The following is a 24,012-nucleotide window of genomic DNA, read 5'->3' as shown; positions in this document are numbered from 1 at the left end:
TTATTCAAGAAACATCCTTCAAAATCTAATTTATGAATGTCTAATCTACTTCACTTAAGCTTTTCCTAAAACTTACATGTAAATCATTGATGCAAAAAACTAATGTCGTTACCTCTCTCTTGATTAGTAGGTTTTCCTATCATCCTAGTTTTTAAATTCAGCTTGCTTTTTGGATCTTTATGTTTGATGAGTATTGGGTCAGTGGTTGTCCAACTATTTCCATGATCCATCCTAGGTATTTTCTCACACAAAAAAAATCAGTGCTTAATTTGTCTATAATGTATTTGGCCTTAGTAGTGTCTTGACTCTTAACATCATTTGGTAGAATTAGAACATATGGATGAACTTCGAGTTATGAGCTCTGAGTTAGGAATGGGTAATTGTTTATAGTGGGTTAGGAGCTTTGAGTTTTAGCAATCTAGATAGGTAAGTCAAAAATAAAGAAAATAGTTTGGAATGGATGTCTCCACAACTAAAATCTTCCTGTTCATGCTCTACGAGACAATTTAAGCACCCTTACTTTCATACCCCAACCCTTTTTCAAAAAGCCCAAAAGTAACAATATTTTTTTGTTATTTGCGACTTGGCACTGTAGTAAAAGTTACCCAACCATCGCCTATAGTTCTAATCTTCATTTAGTTTTTTGAAGATGTGTTTTGGAGTTGTAAGCCGATAGTTCCAATTTAAGCCAAGTGGATTTGCATATTTTATTTTTAGTTTTATATTTCACAAGACTATCTCTATTCTATAATGTGTACACCAAGTGCAATCATTCATTTCATCCTTGATCAAATATCTTTTTGAAGAAATCTAATTAGACATGGTGTTGCATGTTATATTTTACAATTGAATTGTGATGGAAGTATGATATTTGAGACTTTGTTGAATGAATTGGTATCCTTTCTTTTCCTTTCATAGACACCCATTGACACCAATGTCATGAATGCCTTTAGCTAAACAATTCATGTTCTTTGTACATGTTTTGACCATCTAGATTAAAACATTTTATAGGAAGTTGATTATGTAGAGAAGTTGTAGGTGTATCTCATGCACTGTGTAATGCCCCGCCAAGGGATCCAAAGAATTAACCTGAAATTTTGCTAAGTTTGGTAGCATTTTTTTTTTAAAAACACAAAAGTAATTCCATTTACAACTTATACATAGTAACAAAAGCAATAGCGATAACCATCTAACAGTAAACATAAACATATCAGGTTACATTCTTTAAAGATCCCTTATTGTTGATTCACATCTAAATCAACTAACATTAATGAATCCATCTAATACAACAACCACATGAAATAATAATGATAAGTCCAATGTTTACACATTACATTTCTAAATGCTCAATCATCCACTATACATGTCATAGGGTATGAAAGGTTTAAAAGAATATACATATGTGAAATAAGGTACATCATCCTATTCTAATCCATGATACTTCAAAGTAAAGATAACCACATGATACACATGGATAAAAGATCAACATAATAAACTAAGTGCATGGTTCCTCCCAAATGTAAATAGCATCATTAGACCATCGTGGATCCTAGCCATCCCTCCATGCATAACATCCCAAACTATCAAAGAGATCATCGTTATTAACGTAATAGGAAAGTCACACCTATACATACTACATCATATGTAGAAAGTAATCTAACATGCAGATGTAAGCATAAAATAACATCATCTAACATATGCTAATCATCAATGTAAGGATACATATCCACCATCGCAAAGGACACATCAACCACGATGTCTCAATCGGATCTCAAATGATAAGAGTGGAAAAACACTACCACCTAACCGTGTGGAACCTAAGTGGTCCACTCCCACCATGCTGAGGAGATAATCTCAAGTCCCAAACAGGCTATCAAAATCACATAGCATAAAATCACAATAACTCTCTAAGTCTAGGAATCCTAAAAGTATACTAACTCAAAGGTTCCAATCACAAAATTGACATCTAATCCCAGAGGCACACAATGACATGTAGGAAACCTACTATGCAAGTGGGAAAGTGTCATTGCATATATTATGTAGAAGTTACCCTGGCAGTTAGCTTACAACTCCACAGGTCCCTACTGATCCTTATGTGGCCACTAGTATCCTCTCATACTGACAAGGCATACTATGGAATGCAAGGTCGCAACCAAGCGTTCTCTCTACTCCCATCCTAGTCTGTACAAGCACTCAAGGCATTGGCGAGAACAAAATAATTATCTTTTTAGGCTGATTAAGTCAGTATTAGGTGATAATGTTTTTACTTATTAAAACAACTTACAATGAGTTACCCTGGTAGCCTCTTAGGGCCTTGGCCCCAATTGCAAGCCACTTCCTCACACTACAAGAAAATAACCTACCCTAAGCTCATGGAATCCTAAATCACCTCAGTCCTATACAAGCGACTGGAAAGAAATATAAAAAGATAATCCATAATAAGAACATCAAATATGCACAATAAAAGCATCAAATCTCCATGAGCAACTAAAAAGCATCCATAGAAAATCATGACCACAAAAAATCTCTATTGGAAACTAAAAGTATCACTGATAATAAAAAGTATCCATTGGTTCTCATTAACCAAAATATATCTCAAATCATACTGATCAAAGACTCCAAAATGGTCGAGTCAAAACATGTCACAACATGACATCATAAATAAAAATTTCAATCCCATCATGGCGACTGGAAAGTAATCCAAGGATAACTGATTGATGACTCAACAATGATTAGGTGTGTCTCATACATAAGAATATCTGCTTCTCACAAGAAGACTAATAACAATTAGTAATTACAAACATTTCATAGAGCATTCCATCACATAACCATGGTTGGGTTAATAAAGATTAGATATAAAACATCAACATGTCATCACAATCATAACTCTGGAGCCTCTAGTAGATGTCTTATAACTGGTCAATACTAGTCAACCCAAAACCCAAAACAAATAGCATAGAGAAAACACAATGCAAGCACATGTTTTGGTTTGCTAAAAACTTATAATTAAACTAAGTGTGGAGGTCTCAGTTTTCGTTTTCAAGTTTAGATGTTGAATGGAGGAACATTTTGTACGTTTATCCTAACCCATGTATTTGTTTGATAGATAAAAGTTTCTCTCCCAAAACCATTAGACTCAATTTTTAGATTGTTCTAACACTAGCTTATATATACCTCTATATATATTACGCCGAGAGTAATCGTTCTCGAGGCACCTATTTTCATTTAATCCCAAGGTTATTTTAATCACAGTTGGGATTTATGAAAATGAAAATAGGCGCCTCGAGAATGATTACTCTTGGCATAATATATATAGAGGTATATATAACCTAGTGGCAATCGCGGTGCAATAGGAAAAGTATTTTTAAATTTTTTTCTATTTTTTTAAGGTTAGTGCTGAATTATTTATTTCTTTTTAAATACAATTGTATAAACTTACTATAAAAATGTAATAGTGTAAACTTACTATAAAATTATTCTTGAATATTTTATTTTTTAATTCCATATATGGTGTTTATTTGCATCACTTTAATTCAATTTTATTTAAGCATATTGTTACGTAAAATGTTATATTGAAGAGTAGAGTTATAGTTAGGGTTAGGGTTAGTGTTAGGGTTGGGGCTATTGTTAGGGTTTGAGTTATGGATAGGGTTAGAGTTACGGTCAGAAATAGAGTTACAATTAAAGTCAAGATTAGGATTAGGGTTAGGGCTAGGGTTATTTTTAGGATTACGAATCTTGTTAGGGTTATAGTTAGGGTTAGGTTTAGAATTAGAGTTAGAGTTAATGTTAGGATTAGGGTTATAATTTGGGTTACAAATATAGTTAGGGTTAGAATTAGAGTTAGGGTTAGGGTTAAGGTAAGGGTGAGGGTAAGAATAAGGGTTTAGGTTAAAAATATAGTTAGGGTTAGGATTAGAATTAGAGTTAAGGTTTGAGTTAGAGGTAGAGTTAGAATTGGAGCTCGAATAAGGGCTAGAGTTAGAGTTGAAATTAGGGTTATAATTAGGGTTAAAATTAGGATTAGGGTTAGGGTTAAAATTAGATTTACGGTTAGAGTTAGAGAAAGGGGTAGAGAAAGGGTTAGTTTTAGGGTGATGGTTAAGGTTAGGTTTATATTTAGAGTTAGGGTTGTATATAGAGTTACATAAGGGTTAAGGTTAGGGTAAGGGTTTGAGTCAGGGTTAAGGTTAGGGTTAGGATTAGGGCTATGGTTTTTGTCTAGATTAAAGTAAGGGTTAAGGTTAGAGTTAGAGTTTTGAGTCAGGGTTAAGGTTAGAGTTAGGGTTAGGTTACGGTTTTAGTGAAGGTTAAACTAAGAATTAGGGTTAGGATTAGAGTCTAATTATGGTAGAGTTAGATTTATAGTTAGGGTTATATTTAGGGTTAGAGTTAGGGGTAGGATTATGGTTTAAAAAAAGTAATTTTCTTTTTGGCATATTGTAATGTAAAATGTTATAGTCAAACATAGATATATGGTTAGGGACAAAGTTACCATTACAGTTAATGTTAACCTTAGGGATAGAATAAGGGTTAGGGTTAGCATTAGGGTTAGGGCTAGAGTTATGGTTAGGGTTTGAGTTATGGTTAAGCTTAGGGTTAGAGTTACGGTTATGGTTATTGTTAGAGTTATGGTTAAGGTTTGGGTTAGAGTTATGTTTATGGTTAAGGTTAGGGCTAGAGTTATGGTTATGGTTAAGGTTCGGATTAGAGTTATGTTTATGGTTAAGGTTAGGGTTAAAGTTATGGTCATAGTTAAGGTTAGGGTTAGAGTTATGGTTATGGTTAGGGTTAGTGTTATAGTAAGGCTAGGGTTAGGGTTTCAGTCAAGATTAAAGTAAGGGTTAGAGTCCAATTATGGTAGAGTTAGATTTAGGGTTAGAGTTAAGGGTTAGAGTTATGCTCATGGTTAAGGTTAGGGTTAGAGTTATGGTTATGGTTAGGGATATTATAGGGCTGGAGTTAGGGTTATTGTAGGGATAGGGTTAGGGTTTGAGTCAGGGTTAAGGTTAGATTTAGGATTAGGGTTAGGGTTTTAGTTATGATTAAAGTTAGGGTTAGGGTTAGGGTTAGAGTCTAGTTATGGTAGAGTTAGATTTAGGGTTAGAGTTAGGAATAGAGTTATGTTTATGGTTAAGTTTAGGGTTAGAGCTATGCTCATGGTTAAGGTTAGGGTTAGACTTATGGTTATGGTTAGGGCTTGAGTAAGGGTTAAGGTTCTAGACTTATGGTTAGGGAAAAGTTTTGAGCCAAGATTAAAGTTAGGGTTAGGGTTATGGTTAGAGTCCAATTATGGTAGAGTTAGATTTAGGGTTAGAGTTAGGGACAAATTATTGTTTATGGTTAAGGTTAGTGTTAAGGTTAGGGTTAGGGTTAGAGTTAGAGTTAAGGTTAGGGTTAATGTTAGAATTAAGGTTAGGGTTAGTGTTAAGGTTAGGGTTAGGGTTAGAGTTAGGGTTAGCATTAGAATGAAAATTAGGGTAAGGGATAGGGTTTGAATTAGAGTTAGGGTTAGGTTTACAATTAGAGCTAGAGTTAGGGTCAGGGTTAGAGTTACAGTCAAGGTTAGAGTTAGAGTTAGGGTTAGGGTTAGGTTTAAAATTAGAGTTAGAGTTGGGATTAGGGTTAGGGTTAGAATTAGGGTTAGAAATATAGTTAGGATTAGAGATAGAGTTAGGGTTAGGGTAAGTGTAAGAATTAGGGTGAGGGTTAGAATTAGGGTTACAAATATAGTTAGGGTTAGAATAAGAGTTAGGGTTAGGGTTAGAGATAGAGTTAGAATTAGAGTTAGAATAAGGGTTGGAGTTAGAGTTAGAGTTAGAGTTAGGGTTATATTTAGGGTTAGAATTAAGGTTAGGATTAGAATTAGTGTTAGAGTTAGGGTTATGGTTAGTGTTAGGGTTATGGTTAGGGTTAGCATTAGGGTTAGGGTTAGGGTTAGGGTTAGTATTAGGGTTATGGTTAGGATTAGCATTAGGGTTAGGGTTACAAATAGAGTAAGAGTTAAAATTAGAGGTAGTGTTAGTGTTAGTGTTAGTATAAGAGTTAGAGTTAGGGTTCAAGTTAGAGTTAGAGTTAAAGTTAGAGATAGAGTTGTGATCAGGGTTAGATTAGGGTTAGGGAAAAAGTTACCTGATTAGATTTAGGGTTAGGGTAAGAGTTAGGGCTAGGATTAGGATTAGAATTAGGGTTAGTGTTAGAGTTAGAGTTATATATAGTGTTAGGGTTAGGATTAGGGGTAGGTTTATAGTCAAAGTTAGGGTTAGGGTTAATATTGGGGTTAGGGTTACAAAAAGAGTCAGAGTTAGAGGTAGGGTTAGAATTAGGGGTAGGGTTAGAATTAGGGATAAAGTTAGAGTTAGAGTTAGGGTTAGAGTTAGAGTTAGATTTAGGGTAAGAATCAAGGTTAGAGTTAGGGTTAGGATTAGGGTTAGGGTTAGGGTTAGGGTTAGGGTAAGAATTAGAGTTAGAGTTAGAGTTAGGGTTAGAGTTAGGAATATAGTTATAGTTAGGGTTAGAGCTAGAATTGGGGTTAGGGTTAGAATTAGGGTTGGAGTTAGGGTTATATAGGTTAGGGTTAGGATTAGGGGTAGAATTAGAGTTACAATTAGAGTTAGAGTTATAATTAGGGTTAGGGTTAGAATTAGGGTTACAAATATAATTAGGGTTACAGATTGAGTTAGAGCTAGAGTTAGGGTAAGGGTAACAATTAGGGTTAGGGCTAGAATTAGGGGTACAAATAAAGTTAGGGTTAGAATTAGGGTTAGGGTTAGGGTTAGATTTAGAGGTAGGACTTGAGCTAGAGTTAGAGTTAGAATTAGAATTAGAACAAGAGTCGGAGTTAGAGGTAGGGTTAGAATTAGGGCTAGGATTATGGTTAGCATAAGGGTTATGGTTAGAGTTAGGGTTAGCATTGGGGTTAGGGTTATAATTAGTGTTAGTGTTAGTGTTAGGGTTAGAATTGGGGCTAAAATTGAGGCTAGGGTTAGGGTTAGGGTTAGAATTAGAGTTAGAGTTAGGGATCAAATTAGAGTTAAAGTTGGAGATAGAGTTGGGGTTAGGGTTAGATTTAGGGTTAGGGCTGGAGTTAGGGTTAGATTTAGGTTTAGAGTTAGAGTTAGGGTTAGAATTAGGATTGGGGTTATGATTAGAATTAGGGTTAGGATTAGAGTTACATATAGTGTTAGGGTTAGGATTAGCATTATATAGTGTTAGGATTAGGATTATGGGTAGGATTAGGGTTAGAGTTAGGGTTAGAGTTAGGGTTAGTGTTAGGGTTACAATTAGAGTTAGATTTATAATTATAGTTAGGGTTAGAGTTAGAGTTAGAGTTAGGGTTAGAATTAGGGGTAGGGGTAGGGTTAGGGTTAGAGATAGAGTTGGAGTTAGAGTTAGGGTTAGAGTTAGGGTTAGGGTTAGAATATGGGTTAAAATTAGGGTTAGATTTAGGGTTAGAATTAGCATTAGATTTAGGATTATAAAGGGTTAAGGTTAGGGTTAGGGGGAGAATTAAAGTTATAGATAGAGTTAGAGTTAGAGTTAGGGTTAGGGTTAGGGTTAGGGTTAAAATTAGAATTATCTAGTTAGAGTTAGATTTAGAGTTAGGATTTGTGTTATTATTGCGGTTAAGATAATTTTTGGGTTACTAATCATATTATAGCTGATGTTAGTGCTATTATTACACTTTACCTTGGTGTTAGGATAACTGACAGGTTAAATTTTAATGTGGGTTAGTTCTCTTATAGTGCCCATGATTAGTGCTACTGTGATACAAGTTATTAACCTTTTTAATAATGTAATCCCTCCCCCCTCTCTCTATCCCCCCTCTCTCTCCCTCTCTCTCTCTCTCTCTCTAACTACACCCATTAATATCTCCCCTCACTATCTAAATATACCTTGTCTCTCTGTAGTCTCTAGCAATGCCCCCCTAATCTGTCTCTCTAATCTCTAGATACACCCACTTATCTCTCCCACCCTACTTTCTAGATACTCCTCCTAATATCTCTCCCCCTTTATTCTCTCTAGATACACCCCTAATCTCTCTCTCTCTCTCTCTCTCTCTCTCTCTCTCTCTCTCTCTCTCTCTCTCTCTTTGTGGGTGTGTGTATATACATATTATCACTTATAAAAATAATAATATTATTTCTAGTTACTTGTACATATAGGGTTAGGCTAAGGTATATAATTTACTAAATGATTAGTAAAATCATATATAGAGTAAGAGTTAAAGTTAGGATCCAAGGTTTACAATTTCATTTATATGACACTCGGTGTTATGGTTACGGTTAATAAGTGGTTAAATGTTACACTAAAATAAGGGATAGGGTTAAGGGAAGTATGAGATTTAGGTGTAGTGTTGGAGTATTTGGAGTACAACTATGGTCAAATTTGGGATATATGTTATACAAATGACTTGAATAATGGAGAAATTAATTCATGAAAGGGAAGTTATAAGTCCCAACACAAAAATTTAGATGATGTTAAAAGTGTGAAAGAATTATATAAGAGTCAATTTTATGAAAATTATTTCTCCACGATGATGTGAGAACATTATATATTGTTGAATTTTTAATAATGCTAATGCAATTTTTATTGCAATGATTAAGAATTGTAATCAATAAATCTCCCTATCATTAAGGAATCTATTTAGACTTATGATTTTATTTCTTAATTAATATATTTAGTAGCCACATTCATTGAAGAATTTTTTTCATACAGCAATAAATTTATTTTGTCTTGTTCTCTTCTCCATGAAAGTTACATTGAACAATGGGGAAATAGAATTGCCAATACAACTAATTAGAAGTAAAAATTTGAAACTGGAGACAAGAATGAACTATATACAAAAAATATATCTATGATGGTGTAAATACATGTCACATTCTTCAATGATTAGGATTCTTTTGTGACCTTTATTTGAAGAATGATTGTGAAATACTTCTTTCATCATTGAGGGAAACCCATCCACTTTTGTAGATGTGTCACACAAAATTTTTTATGCATCTTCCAGATGCATTTCTTCCATTTCCTCAACATAGTCAATTGGAAATATTGCTTCTCTACAACTTTAATTATAGTTGTGTGCACCTCTTTAATTATTTGTAGGCATTTTTCAAACTCAATCTCAAAGATATCATTTGAGATCATTGAAGTAGTTAGGCTCTAGTATCCAATAATGTTTGATTCTCTATTCGAGGTATCCATAACTCAAACAGTAACCTGCAAACTTATAAACAAAAATCAACATATGGAAATAATCATAATGAAAAAGTATTAATAGTTAACATAAATTCTTTCAAATGAATAATGTTCAAAATAACATAAATAAAAATCAAAACTATTTCAAATGAAATAGTTAGATTGTAATGTTTGAAATATGGTGGCATTGTCTTCCACTTTTCAAAAATTACAAACATAAATATTAATAAACATCTATATATAATCTACTTAAATAATGACAAAATATAAACTAAATATATGATTCGTTTATTTTAAATTAATCACTAATTTTAATAAAATACAAATTTTATTGATAAGGTGACCTTCTTGTCCACATCAATGATTAAATTTAATTATGAAACATTAAAAATATAAATATTTTGAAACATGCAAATATAAAACTATTATGAAACATACAAATCTAAAACATGGAAACCAAGAGTATTTTGAAATATGCAAATCTAAAACTAATGTAAAACATGGAAATGTAAAACTAAATTGAAACATGCACATTAAAAATCTGCAAAAGAAATGTATTATCAAATATCTAAATCAAATAGTTTTTGAATCCTAAATCTAAATCATACATACAAGGCTAAGCTATATGGAACTTTAATCTACTCCTGTTCAAAAACTCTAATTGCTCCAATAATCTCCATCTCATCCTCCCTGCAAAAACACAAAATGAAAATGAAACGAGGAACATTTGTTTTATAATTTATGAGAGAACCCTCATATCCCCCAATAGATGTCTTTTGACATTTCATGAATTTGTTTCAAATTCCCCCACTCCTCACAAAAAACTAAGCATGAATGTGCATGCAAAAATATATTTAACAAAAAGAAAATTTTTTATATTTAAAATTTTAATTATGTTATTTCGGCCCCATTTTCTAGGGTTCTATTTTTTTGGCCTTATTTTTTTAAGTCCTATTATTTCGGCATCCATTTGGCTTAATATTATTTTGGCTAGCTATTATTTCGAGAATTTTATATTATTTTATAATTCAATAATGATAAAATATATACTAAATATATGATTTATCTACTTTAAATAAATCATTAACTTTAATAAAATATAAATTGTATTGATATGATGGCATTCTCATCCAGATTAATGATGAAATTATGCTTTGAAACATGAAATATAAATACTTAGAAACATGCAAATGTAAAACTATTGTGAAACATTCAAATCTAAAACATGCAAACCAAAATTATTTTGAAATATGCAAATGTAAAACTAATATGAAATATGCAAATATAAAACTAATTTGAAACATGCACATTTAAAATATGTAAATGAAAAGTATTATAAAATATATAAATCAAATAGATTTTGAATACAAATCTAAATTTAAATCAAATATGCAAGAGACTAAACTATTAAATGCAATTAATTGAAATTGAAATCTAAATCAAAGTAGAATATTATTACTAATTTTGAATTTCAATTTACATCTACATCTAAATCTAAATCAAAATGTAAATAAAAAATAGAAATCTCACCTACAAAAATGTTATTCCAAAACTTCAATCTATTCCTATTCAAAAACTCCAATCTAATCCTCCAATAACCTCTACCTCTTCCTTCCTGCAAAAACATAAAATGAAAATGAAATGAGGGGCCTTGATTTTATAACTTCTGAGAGGCTCCTCATATCCCCCAATAGACATCTTTTCACATTCCATGAATTTGTTTCAAATTTCTCCACTCCCCCCAAAAAAAAAGCATGAGTGTGCATGTAAAATTATATTTAACAAAAAAAATCATATTGAATTTATTTCGCCCTTATTTTTTTGAGCCCTATTTTTTCGGATCCTATATTTTGGTCCCTATTTTTTCAGGTCCTACTTTTTCGGGCCCTATTATTTTGGGCCTATTATTTTGGCCTCCATTTGGCTTCCTATTATTTTGGCCAGCTATTATTTCAGAAATTCTTTTTTAATATTTAATTTGGAAGTTTGTAATCGCTCCCAATTCTTTTTTATTGACGGAGAATCTTTTTTGGCATATTCTTGTGCTAGGTATTTGTGCTATGATTGTATAGAATGCCTCTCGGTGTAATTATATTGTTTATATAAACGTTGTTTAAAAATGACCCCTATCGAGTTCCAATAATCAATTAGCAATTCTAATGAACCCAATATTATCGAAACAATAATTGCATAATTCAAAACTTTGATTTATAACACATTCTAATGATTAACCTTAATTAAACTAAGTTTAATTAAATTAATTATTAATATCTTTCCACTTTTAATAATAATTGACAAGCTATTATTAATACTTTAGATCATTTATCTTTTAAAAGAATGATCCATTAATTCAATTTTTTAAAATATAATAATTATTTATAATTAATAATATATATACATATATACTTACACACACACACACACACACACACACACACACACACACACACACACACACACACATATATATTATATATATATACATACATTAATATATATATATATATATATATATATATATATATACATACATACATATATTATACATACATACATACATATATATATATATATGTATGTATGTATGTATGTATGTGTATATATATATATATATATATATATATATATATATATATATATATATATATATATAAATAATAACATTTTATAAAAATGAAATATAAAAATTGAATTACCAAAATTGATTTCATATAACATAAAAAATCTTATAAAAATGTTTGAACTTAATTACCATACAGTACTGGGCTCATAATTTTGTACTTGCGCATACCATAATGGATGCTGCTTTGAGTATACACGATAGTGCTGTGACAACCATTATGGCTGCGCGTCCCTCCCTTGTCTGCCGTCACAGGCCTGTGATGGTAGTCGCAGTACTGCGACCGCAGACAGGGTGCCACCATATAAAAGGCATGCACGGGGGGTAAGGATTAGAATATCCGCCCCAAAACATATTTTATATTATTAATTTTTTTTATAACGTTTTACAAAAACATAAATTGCAATGCGATATATTATTCGATCTTTCAATTATATATATATATATATATATATATATATATATATATATATATACATATATATATACATACATATATATATATATATACATACATACATATATATACATATATATATATACATACATATGTATATATATATATACATATGTATGTATATATATGTATATATATGTATGTATGTATATATATATATACATATGTATGTATATATATGTATATATGTATATAAATGTGTATATGTGTGTGTGTGTGTGTGTGTGTGTGTGTGTGTGTGTGTGTGTGTGTGCAGATTTGAATTAACATGTCCATATCAACACAATTTTAAAGGCTTTCAAATTTTAAGAAATCCATAAAATATTTGGTCTCCAAATTTACTCAATAAATTTTCTAATGGATTTGGCTATAACTTAAACCCTAGCCTCGTAATCCCTTCAGATCTATGCATATAAGGTTTTCTCAAATAAATTTTAACTACCTATATTGAGAATACATACAACCAAGATAGGAAAATCCTCAGAAAGCATATGGAAGACACAAAGAAGACAGGAAGTGCAAGATGCAGAAATAACATAAGCAAAATCACAAGAGTCTAGTCGGATTCTAATGCTAATTCGCTTCTCCTCAAAAAACCCGCAGAGCAAGCTCCTCCCTTCTCCAAAGTTCTCGAGTCCTCCAATGCTCCAAAAATGCTCTCCAAAATGCCCTCCCTAAGCCTCTAGGAGTGCCTGAATATAAAGGACTCTCAGGAAGCACCTAGAATGCCTCTAGAAACAACTAGAAGGTGCAGACAACTAAGCATGAGCTTTTTCCAACCTTCTAGATGAGTCATAAGGTTGTAGACACCATGTGCTTAATTTGTGCACTAACCCCCATGTTGTTGACATAAGAGAAATAAAAAGGTGCATTAACTCCTAGGCAAGCTTATAACTTTTATTTAATTTTATTATAACTTCTATTTAAATTTTATTATAAATTTTATTATTATTATTTATTTATTACTCTATTATTATTTATTATTATTATCAATTTTTAATTAATTACTTTTATTTAATTTTTTTCTTAATTAATTCTCATTTAATTAATTATAATCAAAATATCAAAGATCATGATATTATATTAAATTTTTTCAAATAATTAATTAATTAATTAAATCTATTTATTAAGACTTAATTAATAAAAAATTCACCATAGACCTCCAAGATAAAATATGAAAACCCATCATAGAACAATCCATACAAAATCAGTTAAAAGGGTTAAAAATCATGAATTATGTCACCTGACACATTCGGTGGGTGAAATATCCAGATACTTGTCCTATCTTTCTAGGACAATGGTTTAATGGTTTGGGATTTGGACTTGAGAATTTATCTCCCTTCTCTTATCATTGAGATAGTGTAATAGGGTACGCTCATCCTGACAATTTAGGGAAGTCGATACCTAGTACTTGCAACCTGCATAAAAACCATGCATGTACATACAATATATATAATGTTAAACTAAACAAGCAATGGCAGGAAGTGGTGTATCGTGTAGATCCTGACTAGCAGGTGACTACGACTCCCTTCCTTGACCACATCAAAAATGCCATACAATAAGAACAATCACACACACCATACACATGCAAGTGTGGGGTAAGTATCCATAATAAAACACATGTGATAATAAACCATCCAACTAGTCATCATCAACAACTGAAAGAAATGTAATGATCATCATGCATACATGAAATGTAAAGTCTAAATAATCTCATCATATATCAATTGAATCCATAACATAATGTTTGATAGTCTCAAAACACTACTACCAATCCATCAACATAAAACTAGTCTAACATAGTCTGATAATGATAACAACAATGTGTCCAGAAAAATGTGAACAAGGGTAGGCACTACACACTGAGCCAATAAAATCAAAGCCATTTTGACATAAAACATTACATATCATGCTCCCATATGCATGTCCATCAATCAACATACCAAGCTCTATTTTGGTCATTCTATCAAAAAATTTGATATCTTACTAATCCCATTGCACTATGCATTTCAAGTGCCAAGCTTTGTCTTTACTAAGGCCATTGAACGGTTAACAATCTCTTTGATGTTTCTTACATTTTCTTTGTATATCCGTGCACTATCTCCATGATTCCATGTTTGGTCCTTAGCCTCTTTGCAATAACCACATGATCGATGATTTCCAAATAGTGCCAACATACTATGTGGAAAGGCCCTTTCTAGATCATATTTCAATGCAACAATTTATCAAACGGTGGTGCTTTGAGGGGACAATGATCATCTTCAACTGTGTGACTTTGGCTCATTGCTTCAAATTTCTTAGAGGATATAGAAACTTACTGACTGTAAATAACAGGTATGTTCTTAAAAAAAACCCATAGTCATTGTAAACAAAAGGTATGGACTCAATGCATATTTCATGAGTTGTGGTTCATAAAAACCCATACTCATCAGCTTGAATTGTTTGTTTAATACCCAATGCATTAAGGTGATGCTTACAAGTTGAATTCATAACAACCATTTCTCATCAACTTAAATTGTTTGTTTGGTACCCATTGCATTGAGGTGACACTTACAAGGTTGAAGTATTGAAACTTCCTAGAAGGTCTGCCTACTCAATTCTGTGATGATCCAACTTTCCTTGACCATAAAATTTTCCCCAAGATTAAGCCTTCTTAGCTTGCCATCCCATTTGCAAAACCTTCAACAAGTTATGTGCCTTATTGTAGAATTGTAGGGTTATTCTGTGGGTGATAATGGTGCAGACCATGGGCATATCATGATAATAGTTGAAGGATGGAACACATGGCATAAATCTAAGATATTTATTTGTAGGTACATGAGGAAAAAGAGAAGAGGGTACAATCTAGTTGTAGGGTCTACTGATGGAGTACTTAAAGGCTGGAAGAAAAGGAAGAAGACTACCAATCCAAAGGGACTTGGATTGCTTTGATCATTGGGAGAATGATGCAGGAGCATCAAGGTCAAGGTTGAAGGCATGAGAAGACATTAAGGTCTCAAGATAACAAACATGACCATGTTAGAACATATGATGTAATAAGACCCTGTAAAGGTCCTTTTTGATATGTTTGTAATCATTAAAGTTCAAGTTGTAAGCCATTCTTGGCATCAAGATGAAAGGACAAGGGTCATTTATGTAATGTAGTAAAATTTCATGGGCAAAGGGAGTCCTAGAACGTACTAGGTTGATAAATGGAGTTCTAGAATGTACTAGGTTAGATTGATTTGTAATTAAGTGAAATCTGAATTCTTCTTTTGACCATTAGGCTAACCAACATAGGCCTATTTTTGAACAATTTCAATTGCAATTATTTCATGGCTGACATTGTAATGACCTTAGGCTCATGAGTTTTTGAGATTTACCCATCTTTTGAGCTCACATGTTCTTGATTGAAGATTGCATTAATATGTTTCAATCTTTTAGTCATCTTCATTAGTTGATGCATTAATCAGATTAGCCATTGCTATCAGGATTAGTCATGGCATGCTGCTGTTAGCACCTAAGTAACTTTCAGCTTGTGACATCTCTTTGAGGCATTTTACAAATAACTAAGATACATTGTCTATAAATCCACATTTTGCAAACATCTAGGCCTTCTAGAAATAATAGGATCATTTTAGTTACATTTGAAAACATTAATCAACTATTTTAGATGTACTATGCTTTTAATAACTTCAGCTTATTGTTGTAAATTTTTTGTTATAGGCATATAACTATAGATCCTTGGATGGATCTACAATGTTCTACAGAGGAAGTTGTGAATTACTTTATTTTTATGTGGTGTGCTAGATATAGATTTAGTTGATACATATCTTCACTAAAAATTGCAAATTTTTGTTGATTTTCTAAGCTTAAATGAAGTAATATAGGTACTTGAAGAAAAAAAGTTATCGGTTTTCATGTGTCAAGCTATATTGAATTTATGAAATTTTCTTGAAGCTTCTTTTGATTAATACTTATAGTCATCAATTACTTTTTCAGCTAAAATGGTGAGCATTACCTTGTTACATTGAAACAATTCAACAGGAGATCAATGTTATATTGTAGTTGTGCAATTAATTTTATATAATCAATTCAAAATTAGATTGTTGTAACAGGTTGCTGAGGAGTACAAGCTTGTGCCAGATACACTTTACTTAACTGTGTCCTATATTGATCAGTTTCTCTCTGTAAATGTTGTGAATAAACAAAAGCTTCAGCTTCTTGGGGTTACTTGCATGCTTGTTGCCTCGTGTTTACTTCTTGCCTACTGTAACATTTTCTTTTCTTTTCTTTTCTTTGGTTAGTTTTTAACTACTGATTTGATGTCAATTTCAAGAAGTACAAAGAAATTTGTGCTCCACATGTGAAAGAATTATGTTACATTACAGATAATACTTACACAAGGGAGGAGGTACAATTTTCCTTTTGTATTGCAAGATGATTTATCACATCGCTCTTGGACAGTATTCTGAAAATGAGAATTATCCTTATCTTAATACTAATAGGTGTTAGAAATGGAGATTGATGTCCTAACTTATTTGCAATATGATCTGACAACACCAACAACTAAGAGCTTTCTCAGGTAATTTTTTTGTGGAGCAATCTTGGTGACTATTTTCATCGAAGTTAACATGAAAAAAAAAACATTGATATATTCAAATGTAAGCCACAAAAAAATCATGATAAATTAATGCTATACTCATTTTTCATTTTCCCTTCTCAATTCAAATAGGCGCTTTGCCTGTGTTGCTCAAACATGATATAAGGTAGCTTTACATTCTAGTTTTCTTTTGATGTATGTGGGAGATAAAATTATTTAATATATAAAAGTATTTTATTCTTACCTTCATAATTTTTTTAATTCACCTTCATAATTTTTTTAATTTAGGTTCCATCTCTACATTTGGAATTCATGGGCAATTGTCTTGCTAAACTCACCCTTGTTGAGTATGACTTTCTTCGTTATGTTCCGTTAATGATAGCTACATCAGCTGTATTTGTGGCAAGGATGACTCTTGATCCTGGAACTTGCCCATGGGTAATGTAAATTCCATCGAGTCATTTTTTTTTTGGTTTTTTCTATACTGAAATTTGAATAGGATTTTATTGTCCTCGATCTTTAGAATCCTATGTTAGAACATTACAAAGGCTATAAAGTATTAGAGATGAAGGACTATATTCATGCATTGCATAATTTAAAACTAAATAGCAAAGGGTGTGCATTGACTGCAGTCAGGGAGAAGTATCGCCAACACAAGGTATCTAAATATCTTCTAGCATTTACAATTCTAAATTTATCACCCCCCTGGTCAATAATTTCCAGCATCTTTCTTTTGTATTTACAGTTCAAATGTGTGGCAAACATGTCTCCCCCAATGACAATTTCTCCTCAGTTCTTGGAAAACCAATAATAATGAAGTTGAAGCTAATATCTTGAGGGTTGAGTGGCTCTTAATTTGAAATGGGATTCAGCTCACTACTAGCAGATATATCAAAGTTTAGTGTTCAAATCTATAGATCATTTAATAATCAACATCCTTTAATTTTTTTCACATTATCTATTTTCAAAGTCTACTCTATGTAAAGTCTATAATATGTACTATTTGCATGAAACTCCTAATTGTTTTGTTCTCCATATATGTTCAGCAAATGACAATGGCTGAAAGAATTTATTTTTTAGGTCCTTAAAGCTTTATATAGTCTGGTTGAAATGATTTAACTTGTCACTAGTACAGATGTCAATATCCAGTGCTCAGATCCATAGCAAAACCACCACCTTTAGTTTTTTTTAGATGGTTTGTTATAAAAATCTAATCCTTGTATTTAAATTCAGAAAGTAGCTATAGTGGCTGAAATATTTTCCTTTTTCATGTTATCAAACAAGTTTCTATTCCTACTTGAAATGATATATTTTATTCCCTTGTAGTATTGATCATGTGGAGTTTTTTTCTATAGCATCTGCATTAGGCATCAAAGAAGTAGTTCCAACATATTTGGATGACAGTCTCACCTCAGATGATTTGCTTACCGGAGTAAGCTTCGCTCTAGCTAGCTCTGGCTATGATAATTTTACGGTAAGATTTTCAAACCCTAACCCTGCTCCATGTTGTTTCATTGATGGTTGTTATTGGTGTTATTGATGTGAACTGTCGTGATTTTGATTGACTTGATGATGTTGTGTAATTTTCAAAGTTTGTGATCTAATACTATCAATCTATTAGGGCGGTAGTTGTTTCACTTTAAAAGTCCTAAGCTTTTAATTTTTGGGGGCTTGCATTTAATTTTCATTTTGTGGTATGGTTAAGAATTACTATTCCAATCTTCAAAGAATTGATGAATGACTACAATATTACTAGTTTTAAAAGGCCTCACATGTTAGAGATATAGATAGTGCAAAGCCATTTGTAACATTAAAATGGAATTGGCTATGAAGTATCACAATGATTCTGGACGAGACATTTATGTACATTTAAAACGCTCTTTCTATTAGCTTAAAAAATGATAGAGATGTTAAGGTAAAAACTTTAATGCTCTGCTTTCACCGTAGTCATATCTTAGATAGGAATAGTGATCATTATGCATTTTATTAACACTAAACCAACCAATGAAATTGAAAATTCTTAGACAAGTTACTGCTCCAAAAAATTAAAAATATGATTTTTGGAAATTCACTTGCTACTCAAAATTTAAAGTATGATATTAGGAATTTGAATGATTATTTCACTTTTAATTCTTTGTAGGGAGCTACTGATTTCTTTTCATAGAGCAATAGGACAAAAGCCTCTGCGAATCATATTTTAAAGGGTAATTTATTTCATCTTGATTGGTTTTTGTGGTGAGATTTAGTTCTCCATTTCTCATGTCTCCTTAGTGACAACTTTGGTATTTCTTCAGAGATGGTGTAAGTGAAGGGCAGTTTTACCAAGTTCTACTTTATGAACTGGATGCTATTCATAGGGTAAATTTCCTAATACCCACAATAGTACTTGCTATTCAATTGAGATTGGTATGGCTCATTAGTTTGTTTGTATTATCTTTGAATTTTGTTCAAGAAGATATATGAATGCTAAATGAACTATAAGTTCTGTGGTGTGAATAGGCTTGTGCATCTCTTGAGCCAAATTACCAACCCCCAGTGACATTTGTTGTTCAAAAGTGGCACCATACTAGACTATTTGCAAACAACCATGTAGATAGGCATTCTATAGATAGAAGTGGGAACATATTGCTAGGTATGAAGGTCCTATAAGGCTATATAGTATTTTTCTACTCTATTCAAAGGTGTCAATTTGTAATGCTAATGTGGATTTCCTATATTTTTAGGCACCGTGGTTGATTCCAAAATTTTCCATCCCATGAAATTTGACTTTTATCTCTACAGTCATGCTGGGATACAGGTATAATACTCATTTCTTAGATCAACTTTTCATGCTTTCTTTGCCATGTATTATAACAAAAAATGATATGGTTTTTATCATTTATAGGGGACCAACAGACCAACACATTATCATGTGCTTTGGGATGAGAACAAATTTATAGCTGATGGGTTGCAATCATTAACAAACAATCTTTGTTACACATATATCCTCTTTCATTAATTCTCTTGATTCTTTTTGTTACAATGCATATCTTCTAGTGTAAATCCCCTTTCATTTAACTCTCTTGTAAATCCCCTTTCATTTAACTCATTTACCTTGAAGTCCCCAATTCTTGGCTTCCATTATTTGATAGAAGCTTGCTCGTTATAACTGGAAGTAGATTCAACTCCAAAGATGAGCCTATTTTTTTCTAATTCTGGCATGTAGCTTTAGGAGAATAGCAACTGAGTGGTCAACAAAAAAATCTCCCCTTTCTTAGGAAGGGTTTCTCCATCAAACATGAATGTGGCATTCATCTGGTTGGTTCATATTGCCCCAGGCCATGGCCAAGAAGATTTTTTGACTAGCATGAAATATAACTTCTAGTACTATATCCTAGATCAAAATTTTCCCAAACTTTTGATGGATGCCTATAGATTATTCCAAAGTTCTCATTCAACAGTTATGAGATGATCAATCAAGAGGAAACAATTGAGAGCTTAGAGTGACACAATTTTCAGATGATCATATGAAATGAAATAGGTGTGCGAGTAGAAAGAAACTAGAAGGACATTGTGTACATATGAAGGCATGAAATGGATGGTTTTGGAGCACTCAACATAGACACTCAACATTCTGTACATATCATCATTCGAGATCAAATGGGTGTATGGGATTATATGCATAGTGAATAATAAAGGAGGGAATTGAACCCTCCCTGAGGTTCACAGTTGTTGAGGTCCACTTCAGCAATGGCCCTTCTAGTGAAATTTCTGTCTAAAACCTTTCTAATGAGATAATGTGTTATGAGCTCTTCATCAGTGGGATGGAACGTGAATCTAAGAGGCAGTTGTGCATCACCCATATCATGAACCATGATATGGGTGATGCACAACTGCCTCTTGGATTCATGTTCCATCCCACTGATGAAGAGCTCATTATCTGATTAGAAAGGTTTTAGATGGAAATTTCACTAGAAGGGCCATTGTTGAAGTGGACCTCAACAACTGTGAGCCTCAAAATTTTTTTGACCAAGCATTGGTCAAAATTTTGACCAATTCGCAGCAGTTTACCACCAAGAATGGTCAAAATTTTGACCAATTCCCAGTAGTTTTCTACCAAGAATTGGTCAAAATTTTGACCAATGCCGTGTAGTATGCTAACAAGCATTGGTCAAAATTTTGACCAATTACTACAAGTTTTCTACCAAGAATTGGTTGAAATTTTGATCACTTCTTGGTAGACTATGTCCTTGCAATTACAAAAGTTTTCGACCAATGTATTGGTCAAAATTTTGACCAAATTTTTTTGACCAATGTCTTGTTCGAATTTGGTCAAAAATTGGTCAAAATTTTGACCAATAAAGGTCAAAAAATGAGCCCGAATGTACTAGTGCTAGTGTTGAAACACGAGCTCTGATACCAAAATGTCATGCCCAGAATACAAGGGCAAGAACACACGCAATTTTTTTTTAAAGCAATAATAATTAAGCTCACTAAGTTTGATAAGTTTATTTCGTAGGCTAAGGCATAGGCACATTATAAGACATAACAAGTTCTCCTAACAACACCTTAAGACTACATCTCATTTTTAAACACATGTATAGGAATAGATCATTTAATTAAACTTTCATAATGAAATTGAATAATTAATTTAAATAGTCCAATTTCAATTTATTAAAAGATTTATCACATTGTTACTTTTATTTACATTTAAAATATTAATGAACAATACATTTAAATCATTTAGATAACATTAGTCAATAAAACAAAAATTAAGAGAAATATTAAGTAACAATATAATTGGTTCATTCGAATAATTATAAGTCTAATTATTTTGAAATATAAAAATCAACGAACTATCTATTGCTTAGACAGTGATTTACTAATCTTACTATTTTGATAATAATTTAAAGGAGTTATAAACCTAATAATAACGATAACTAAATTAAGATACCACTAAATAATAAAATAAAACACTAACTTTATCTAAAAATCTAACATATACTACACTACTATTATAACACTAAATTAATCTACATTACCACTAACTACAATTTAAAAACAATTATAATTGTTTAACATGTCAAAATATACTAATTAACTTACTAAACATAAAAATTAGCTAACTTTTTAAAAGACAAATTTATGTAAAATACTTACTAAACAATAATTAAAAACATACAAATTTAAAATCTAATTAAAATTTTATAAATTACACCTAATACTAAACTATTTTATAAAACTAAAACTAACAACTAAACAAATCTAAATCTAAACTCAACTAATGTAGCCACCATGTACTCCCCACTCCCACGTACTCCCTTTTTCCCATGCCAAGACTTTCCCCATGTGGGCACAAGCCCCAAACAAACTTGCTTACACTGTCCAAGATTTGGAGTTCGCTACCCAAGAAGTTTCCATGGAGAATGTATGTTGGCCTAGGAAAAAGGCAAAGAAATTAAAATGGTTGAAACTTTAAACAACCTGCCCACTCCAAAGTTCCCTTAATCCCATTGGATAACACAAGTGTCATGTCAGCTTGGGCACATGGTATAATTTAATGCAAATCTTTTGAGCCTTTACCAATGCCTAGCAAGGGAAAGGGTAAGGATTTATGCTTTAAAGTTTTTTTAGGTGAGTATAGAAAAGAGATAAAAAGTTATGATAAAAATATAAGTAGATAGGATATTTGAGTATTTAGGATATTTAAAATAATTTTATATATTTCTTTTATTTTATTTTTTGATTTTGAAATTAAAAGAGTATCAACAGATAATATTCTCTGTTGTCACAAGGGGAATAATTATTTTTCCCCATACAAACTCAAGAGAGTTTTAACTCTTAGGGGGTATTTTTTTTGCCAAGTTCATAATTTTCTAAGTGTTGGAATTTTAAGACAAAGAAGTATAATTTTTTTTCTGAAGCCTATTTTTGTCTAAGTGTGACTTTGAAAGCAAACCATTTTATCATGGAAAAGTGACTATTTATTTATTAGATTTATAACCTAGGGTTAAATGTACTTCCATAGAATTCAAATAGCATTATTTAACTTCCTCATGCTTATGATTAATTACGAAATTGAAGTACTACCAAATATGAAATTTTGAGATGTGAATTTCATTCATGCAACTTCAAATTTCCTTGACATTATTCAAATTTAAACTACTTGATTATATACCATCCTTTTTATCGAATTAACATAAATTAGGTGAATGAAATTTTGAAGTGTATAATGCCACAGTAAGGTAAATCATCATCACATCAACTTTGAAGTAAACATATGCAAAGAAAAATTGAAATGTTAGAACTCAGATGCAAGAATGTTACTAAATTATCTTTTCTATTGAACCACCTGATTCAAAGGCTCCGTTGGGAAAGAACTAGGAAGAAAACCCAACATCGTTGCCATTTCCACAAAAAGTTAACAATAAATTTTTTACATAGGATTTCAATCTCGAGGAGAAATCTTCCAACATAATTGAATTTCAATAACAATTCTAAATTTCCTTCTTGGCTCCACAACAAGGAACCATTACCAATTTCTACAACACTTCACGGTGATCATGGAGAGAATGAAAACTAACTAGGAGACAACTAACCATAAGATGGAGACAAAATCAAACATTCACTCGCATCCCAGTTTGCACAATAGGTTTGACATTGAACTAGACTAGGGAGAAGGTGGATTTTTCCAACAAGAGACATTAGACACAACACCATAACAGGTGTCCTTTTTGTTAGTGTAGTTTTTTATTTTTTCCTATTTTGCTAGGTTTTTCCTACACTTTTAATAATCTCGCTTAGGTTAATAAAGCATGTCTTATTAGGTGAATGGTTGTGAGGTGTCACCTTCCTACATATGAGCATCCATTAGCTATCTTGGGAAGATACTTTGCTATCTTTAGTCCAATAGATGGTTGCTCCTCATTGGTTGGTGTTGCCACCTCCTCCCTTTTCCTAGCCTATATAAGCATGCTACCTGGCTTGTATTTGTATCTCTTATTTTTGCATCCTCTTAATGCTATTTTGCTTCCAGCATTTGCATTACTCTCTTGGAGACTAACTCTATGATGCTATTTTGATTTTGTATCATTTGCATTCATAGTTTAGATATTTACTCTTTGCACTAGTTTTCTGGGTTATTAATCTTTTCAGATTCTAACATGGTATCAGAGC

At 32.0% G+C, this 24,012-nt stretch overlaps 1 protein-coding gene across 1 annotated transcript; it reads left to right on the top strand.

The window, feature by feature from the left end:
- The first annotated feature begins 11,993 nt into the window (after positions 1-11,993).
- Positions 11,994-17,668, top strand: LOC149575413 (cyclin-A3-1-like). The gene is made up of 6 exons (XM_089816037.1): positions 11,994-12,129; positions 16,257-16,264; positions 16,373-16,483; positions 17,146-17,295; positions 17,381-17,515; positions 17,603-17,668. The coding sequence occupies exons 1-6, from the start codon at positions 11,994-11,996 to the stop codon at positions 17,666-17,668; spliced, it is 606 nt and encodes a 201-aa protein (XP_089672163.1).
- Positions 17,669-24,012: the final 6,344 nt, after the last annotated feature.

This window comes from Cupressus sempervirens, chromosome 2 (genome assembly GCF_028749045.1).
Source record: "Cupressus sempervirens isolate cs-2001-9-10 chromosome 2, ASM2874904v1, whole genome shotgun sequence".
Taxonomy (NCBI): Eukaryota; Viridiplantae; Streptophyta; class Pinopsida; order Cupressales; family Cupressaceae; genus Cupressus; species Cupressus sempervirens.
This window is presented reverse-complemented; position numbering and strand designations above follow the sequence as displayed.